Source organism: Echiichthys vipera (assembly GCF_963691815.1).
Source record: "Echiichthys vipera genome assembly, chromosome: 2".
Taxonomy (NCBI): domain Eukaryota; kingdom Metazoa; phylum Chordata; class Actinopteri; order Perciformes; family Trachinidae; genus Echiichthys; species Echiichthys vipera.
The window spans coordinates 9465013-9473024 of NC_139827.1; the positions used below are offsets into that span (position 1 = coordinate 9465013).

Below are 8012 nucleotides of genomic sequence, written 5' to 3' on the forward strand. Positions count from 1 at the left end.
AGTTGCTCTGTGAAGCAAAATGGCTGAAAACAAATATATTTATAGACTATTTAAACAGAGATGCAGGTGTGTTTTTTTTCACTTCCGCATGGAAACAACCATTCGCGATCTGATTGGAGGGGTGTTGTGTTTCACTTAACTCTTGTTTTCGGAGGCTCTCGCTTTTATGGCGAACAAAACAAACCAAATTGGAATTTAGTTTTACAATTAAGTCGAAAATACATGTAAATAGTTGCTCGGTTATTCGTACAAAAGGGGTTTTACGTCCCTTTGAGAGCTTCCGGTCCCCCCTCTCTTGCGTAAAGGTGAGGTCACCGTCACGAGGTAAACACTAAACAGTCGCAGCTTCCGCACTGAACTTCATGTTGTAACGGCGCTGCGTGGGCAACAGTTTGGGTGAAATCTTCCTAAAATGGGTCGCTGTGTTTTTATAACGTTAGCGGCTTTATTTTCCGTCGCTTCAACACAGTTCATCCCACCGGTAAGCGGCATTTCTGCCCAACATTTCTGCTGTTTAACACGTTATTTTGACACATTCACTCCAACTACGCTTGAGCTGTTTTGATGTGTTTACCCTCTGAGATGCCACAGAAATATATTCATGTATTCACAGTACACAGAAGACTGTCGGGCGGAGATGTATCCACCAAAGGGTCCCACGTAAGTAACATTAATCTGTTAAAGTCCCCATTTAAGTAGTTACCTGTTATTCACGTAGACAGGTGTGCTTTACCTGAGCTCTGCTGCCTTCACTTGTCCGCTCCTCGGTCGTAAATCCTCACTTCCAAATTCACAAGTTGCGGTTAAAAGAGTCTGTGTTTGGTTGAAAACATGACTTCTCAATAAATAAATACAGGAATAAATAAATAAATGCAGAAATAAATTAACAAATAAATGCTGAAGTAATGAATACATAAATAAATGCATTAAAAAATGTATAAATAAAAGAATTAAAACATGGTTTGCATTTATTTCTATTCTATTTCTACATTTTTGTTCACCTACATTTATTAATTTCTGTATTTCCATGTGTATATGATAACTAGGTATGAGGTCCCATTTATTCATGCATTTATTTATTTAATCATTGATTTATTTCTGCATTTTTTTTTAATGCATGTATTTATTATATTCCTGTATTTATTTATGCATTTATTTATTTATTTATTATATTCCTGTATTTATTTCTGCACTTATTTATACATTTATTTATTATATTCCTGTATTTATTTGTGCATTTATTTATTTATTCATTGATTTATTTGTGCATTTATTTATTTTTTATACATTTATTTATTATATTTCTGTATTTATTTCTGCTTTTATTTATTTATTATATTCCTGTATTTATTTCTGCATTTATTTATTTATTGTTTAGTCCTCCATAGGAATATGTTTTTTTAGATATATTTTCATTCCTGATTTGTTGCCAGTTGTTTCAAACGTCACAAAGTCTCTGCTGTAGGAAAATGTACATTTTGGGCATGATTTATTAACTGTTGTTGAATAATTAATGAGGCACTCTGACAATTTTACACAGAAATATCAGTTTACACATTAAATGAAGTGCTGTCAGTTTATGCACAGATAGCCCCTTGAGGGGAACAATCGCCTCGTTTTTCTTTAGTAGTAAATATTTGCTGGTTCCAGTTTGTCAAACTTGAAGATTTCTCTCTCTTTCTCTGTTTCACATCATTGCTCACTGAATATCTTTGAGTTGTTACTTTGACTGTTACTTGTGCAAAACAGGTATTTCGAAGATGTCATCTTGGGCATTGAGAACTTACATTGTCCTAATTTTTTTAAACAAGTGATCTAAGACATAATATGCAGGTTAAATGAAACTAATAAAAGTTGTTAGTTGTATCTCTAATAGGCTTCAAGACAAAATATCTGTGCCAGAAATAGATTTAAAACTTGGGGCTTGGTATATAAAAGAGGTGTGTTTTACAAAAATATGTTATTGAGTTATAGTTTTTTTTATTTTGGCCCATAATAAGGAATAAAAAACAGAATATATCAACCTCTGCAGCACGTATTTTTCCATTTTTAATCTGTATCTTGCAAGTTCCCCAAATTTATGAAGTGTAGTTCCCTTTAGAATAAATGAGAGAGATCAGATGACAAGTGGGCTACGTGAGAGGCCTACGAATCCATGTAAATATTAGACGTTGTTGGTGATTAATTCAGCGTTTAAATTAATCGTCTATTTGTTTCCACACTTAGATTAAACTAGGATTTACATCAGATATAATTAGACTGCGGCTGTTGCATCCTAACTCCAGAGGCATTACATTTCAGAGCTAATTCAAAACGGATAAATGAAAATCACATTTGAATCGTCGGTGTTGTGGATAGGATGTTATCGTTTGCATTGTCACGCTCGGTAGTCTTACAGCTTCCCCTTTCTAATCAGGTTCAAAGGAGCCGTCAGTTGGTACACAGTGGACCTCGACTTGCCGCCCAGCAAGAGATGGACGGCTGTGATTACTGACAAAAAAACTGATGTAAGAACGGCTGTCAAGAACTTAAATTAGTCTTAGAAATATCACATTTTTGTTTTTTTTTACTCATGATCTCATTCTTCCTAAGCTGGTCAGCATGATCCAGGCCATCAGAGACTTGGCCAATGCTTTTGTGCCTGATGGAAAGCTGGTTGAGCTGGTAGACGTTACTCTGGTGAGTGTCATTTCTCTCTCTCGGAAATATGGTTCCCTTACATATTTCTATTGTCATTGGCTTTATGACTGCAGTGTGTTTTCATAATGCTCTGCAGCCTTTGATGGTGGACACACTCCCAAGTCCTTTTGGTGATGAAATCAAAGGAATTGCAGCTGTTTCAGGGGTTCCTCTTGGTAAGACAAAGAAAATCCCTATTTAGTATTTCTTTTTTTTAAATGTTACCTTGACCTCTTTCCTTTTTGTGTTTTTTTTCTCTTCATTTATAAACTAGGCGAAGTTGTCTTGTTCAACATCTTCTATGAGGTGTTCACGGTGTGCACATCAGTTGTTGCAGAAGACAATAAAGGTGCGTTATCGACCAAAATCCGATTGATTGATTCATGTTGAAATAATGCTATATCCGTGCTGAGATGCATTTGGGCTTTTGACTCTTCCAGGTAACCTCATTCATGGGAGAAATCTGGACTTTGGATTATTTATGGGGTAAGAAAAAAATCACTTCTAAATCACAACTTTTAAGATTAATAGTCTTGACTCAGATCCTGTAAAAAAAAAAAAGCATCTCATGAGACGGACTTGTCCTCTTCTTCATAGCTGGGATGTGAAAAACAAGTCATGGATCATTAGTGAGAAGCTGAAACCTCTGGTGGTCAACCTCGACTTCAAGAGAAATAACCAGACCGTCTTCAAGGCTACAAACTTTGCCGGATATGTCGGCATGCTGACTGGCATCAAGCCTGTAAGTCATTTAGTATTAGAACGGAAAATAAATCCGCATAAAATATAAAGAACATCTGGGACAGCTGTTGTGTTGTGTGTACTTCTTGCACAGCTCGGGTTGTAAGAAAAATCTTCTTTCTCTCCTCCATGTAGCACATGTTCACTCTGACTATGAATGAGCGCTTCAGTCTTGATGGAGGATACATTGGTGAGTGAACTGTTTCGCTCAGCACTATTTATCTAACGGGATAAAAGACGAGGTCTCTGTTTTGTGATGGATTACCTGTCTCTCTCTAAATCCGATCACATGCAGGAATCGTGGAGTGGATCTTAGGGAAGAGAGATGGGATGTGGATGAGCTTCCTCACGCGCTCTGTTCTAGAAAACGCAAACAGGTATTCCTCTTCGACATTTAAAGGAACATTGTGGAGTTTTGGGCACTAGTGTTGCTGTAGAGTCAGCATTCTTCACTTGGTTCATGTACTATTTCTACTTGTATATTTGTTCTAGCTGCATGTGCATGGGCACACACTCAACACATGCATGAGATGATGTGATGCACATTTTGGTCAAGGACAGTAATGCATGTCTGTGTCTGACGGCAACATGTGCTGTAAAGGAAGAAAGCTGATGTTGAACATGTAGGTTTCAAAAGATGAAGAAAAATCTTTGCAGATGTTTTATTTATTGGTTTGAAAATGCATTTATGTTCATCAGACCCGATGAACATAAATGCATTTTCAAACCAATAAAAAAAACTCATTCACGGAGCCTCATGCAGCTCCGGCTAATTGCTGCAGGGTTGTCCAGTGGTCAGAGTCACTTATGGCCCATTTGTGTGACATCCTGTTGTGCTCTTTAAGCCCCTAATGTCGCACAAGTATACTTTCACAAGTAGACTTTCACAATAAGACTATTTTCCATCAGACGGTTTTTATGATCTCTCCATTTCCAACCCCAGTTAGAGGCAGCTTCATTTAAGGAGAAAGTAAAGAGATATGGAGGGACTGAGCTTTGTGTAGGAGCTTGTCTTTTTTCTTTTTTTTTACCCTCTTATATTTTAAAACTTTCTTTTGGCAGTGAAATAACTTTAATCAAAACTCCACAGGACACCTACTAGCACCCTGAAAAATAAAATGTTGCAATCTCAAGGTACGTTTATTTCAGAGTTCAGAAGGGCAAATTTGAATGCTTTACATAAGACATAAAATGGTATTTGTATCACATAAGGTGATACAAAGAAAACATATATGTTAAAATAGAAGATAAAAACAAGCTAAATTTGAATCAAACAAATGAAGTTTAATGATAAAAGGCAATGGCAAGCAGATGTTTAAAGCCATGATTTAAAAGAACTGAGAGTTGAAGCAGACTTGGTCCAGATTTGTGGTGCATAAAAACTAAACACTGCCTCTCTGTGTCAAGCGTCAGTGTCTCTGTACCAACAATGAGTCTTATCCCGTTCTCATCAGCTACGAGGAAGCCAAAACTCGCCTGGCTCAGACCAAGATGCTGGCTCCGGCTTACTTCATCCTTGGAGGAAACCAGACAGGCCAGGGCTGCATCATCACCAGGTCCAGGCTGCTCAGTATTGATATCCTGGAGTAAGTACTGGAGTTTATTGTGTACGTGTGTTGTGTCAGCAATAAAGTATGTTTGCATTCCTGGATGTAGAGACGTAGAGACGACTGTCGCTGAGTTTTAAATCCTTCATCCCCACGTACTGTATGTGTTACAGCCCTGAGCAAACAATGGACATCATTTAACCTACAGACTCAGTGATTTATCTTGAGTTGTGCCTGACTGGCCTTTTTGTGTGAAACATTGGTGCCTAATCTTTTGTGCTAGTGGCTCAAAAGTCACAGTGACTCAGCTTTTCTTGTGAAACATCAATTGGTCAAATAGGAACTGATGAGGTTTCAGATCATCTGATTGAAACTTTTTCACAAATCTGCTGCGTAGTGTAACTGCAGGTCACATGGTGAGGTTTGTAACTGAATTATTGTTTTTCAGGATCGACGTGAAGCTGGGCCGGTGGTACGTCCTGGAGACCAACTACGATCACTGGAAGGAGCCTTTGTTCCTGGATGATCGCAGAACTCCTGCCATGAAGTGCATGAACCAGACCGCACAGACAGTGAGTACCACAGGTCCAGTAAAAGTAGCAGCACCACAGTGTACAAAGTTCTTACAGGTGCTGGGAAAAACTTGAATTTGAAGAAGGTTTGAAAAGTGCTTGAATTTCTAATAAAGTGCTTGAATTTGAAGTCATATTGGATTCCAAGTCTTCTTACTAACACGTGACACATTTTGAAACAAGCTGTCACCCTTCTGTAGAACGCTGTCACAAACATAATTTTGGTTGTGTAAAGGACAATAACATCTAATTTAATAGGATTAACAAGTGCCATAATCAGTATACTGTATGTGCTGTATACATATGTAATTTACCAAAGCTGTCAGGTGACGCAAATACTTGATAATGCACCTTAAAATACTTAATTTTACTTAGGAAAGATGTAGGAATCCTGAGTATAGAAATACATAAATAAAATGTGTAGGTATTTCTACTTTACTTGAGTAAAAGTACTTAGTTACCGCTCACTGCTGACTGATGACTCATACTTCTTGGACAGAACTGGACAAATTCCTGTCCCTGATTAAGAGGATGTGAATGTTTTCAGATGAAGTTAAAGCTCCGTCATGTGATTTTAGGTCTGAAGTACGAGTCTGACAAGCTACATTCTTGTTTTATCAAAGTGATAAGACACATTTGATCTCATTGTATGTGAAACTTATGTCACAGTATATTATGCCTTAAAACAGTTAAAGTATGTCTTATAAGTATTAGTATAGTATGCTGATAAAAAAGGCTGAAAAAAGTCATAATATGTTGAATGAAATAGTCAAACAATTTTTAAAACTAGTCTTAAAACCATCTTTTATTCCAGTTTTTTTGTGTTTTTATTGTTTTGTTTTTGTTGCAGCACTGGTTGAGTCCTATAACACATTAAAAAAGTCATACTGTAGCTCCATAAAGTACTAAAACATCCTAGTAAAGTATGCCATACAAAGTCATTGCACGTCATACAAAAGGGCTTAAAAATGTAAAAGGCCTAAAGTCTCATCTCTCTCTGTTTTTTTAAGGGCATCTCACTGAAGACCATGTACGATGTCCTCTCAACCAAACCAGTGCTAAACAAGGTAATGGACGTTTGTATTTCTTAATTAAATTAAATTGTTTCAGTGTGAATAATTTTTTCTCTCTGTTTCACAGTTGACCACATACACAACACTGATGCAAGTGTCCGAGGGGAAGCTGGAGTCGTATATCCGCGACTGCCCGAACCCTTGCATGCCCTGGTAACCTCCGACCCCGGGTCAGTTTGTAGACGTCTCTGTGCAAAGAAACGGTGGTGCAGACATGCTCAGCTGATCTTGGGACAGAAGTCCAGGTTGTCCGTTTTTAAGTGTTTTGCACAGCTATGAAATCACCTGAACCAAAAGTTTGTCTTGACTTTTGTGTTTTTGTTTTACAGACAATTCAGGAATACTTAATCATAAATACTAAATCCTGCTTTTCTCTGTCATAAGGGAAATTGATACAACAGTGAATCAAACTTGTTTTCTTTATTTTTACTGTAAATATGTAATCGTAATACGTGTGTGTGTGTGTGTCTGTGTGTATAATTGAATTAATGCAAAATATTTTTCAATGTTTAATTTCACAAATCCCACCCTCACCATTTTGTGCCTCCACACTGTGGTCCCGCTTTAGTTTTTTTTTTTTTATGGATTGCAAATCATGTGTCATAAACGGCAAAGTAACAGGAACTCTCACCACATGACCACTGACCATTTCACTCACTGTTACTGACAAATGTACCTCGTAGATGACACCTCCTTTGTATTTTTAAAGATGGTTAATAAAATGATTCCCAAATTAAAGGTACTACGTGTGTTTCTGATGTAATATTTACATATTATTATATTATTTACATATATTTACCTTATGAGCTGATTTAGGCTGATTCCCAGACAAGGCGATTTAGGCTGATTCCCAGACAAGGCGATGTCTTCAAATGAGTGAAACTCCAACATGTATATACGGGTATATACGGTAATCCTAATCTAATCTAATGTGTATTTATTTTGACATGTATTTAGAAGAAGAATTACTTTATTGATCCTACAACGGGGAAAATGAATTTTTTCACTCTTATTATTAAACGTGTTACACACACAGGCCCTATTCATGCAATTAAGGAGAGATGTTAGAGAGAGGGGGCTGCCAGTGACCAGCGCCCCCAGCAGTTGGGGGTTCAGTGTCTTGCTCAACAGCACCGCAGCAGTGCCCAGTAGATGAACTGGCCATGCTCCATACATGGTCCACACCGGGACTTGAACCAACAACCCTACGGTTCACAGTCAAGTCACCTATGGGCTGAGCTACTGCCGCCCCCAGCCCACAGATGTATGTAACCCAAATCTGACTTGTATTTACGGGTACATGCAGTAATCCTAATCTAATATGTATTTACGGGTACATGCAGTAATCCCAATCTAATATGTATTTACGGGTACATGCAGTAATCCCAATCTAACATGTA

General features: G+C 37.5%; 1 protein-coding gene across 1 annotated transcript; it reads left to right on the forward strand.

Moving 5' to 3' along the window:
- Positions 1 to 344: 344 nt before the first annotated feature.
- On the forward strand, positions 345 to 7344 carry asah1b (N-acylsphingosine amidohydrolase (acid ceramidase) 1b). The gene is made up of 14 exons (XM_083937607.1): positions 345 to 481; positions 614 to 660; positions 2417 to 2507; positions 2593 to 2679; positions 2777 to 2855; positions 2954 to 3028; positions 3120 to 3165; positions 3277 to 3421; positions 3556 to 3610; positions 3716 to 3797; positions 4875 to 5006; positions 5416 to 5539; positions 6550 to 6606; positions 6680 to 7344. Exons 1-14 carry the CDS (start codon positions 413 to 415, stop codon positions 6767 to 6769), a joined length of 1179 nt encoding a protein of 392 aa, XP_083793733.1. The 5' UTR covers positions 345 to 412; the 3' UTR covers positions 6770 to 7344.
- Positions 7345 to 8012: the final 668 nt, after the last annotated feature.

Excerpts from the sequence above, each read along its gene's own strand:
- asah1b (XM_083937607.1), top strand. The coding sequence starts at position 413 with ATGGGTCGCTGTGTTTTTATAACGTTAGCGGCTTTATTTTCCGTCGCT. Across the intron at positions 2,856-2,953 it reads TGTTTCAGGGGTTCCTCTTG|GCGAAGTTGTCTTGTTCAAC; the intron begins GTAAGACAAAGA and ends TTTATAAACTAG. Across the intron at positions 3,611-3,715 it reads TCTTGATGGAGGATACATTG|GAATCGTGGAGTGGATCTTA; the intron begins GTGAGTGAACTG and ends GATCACATGCAG.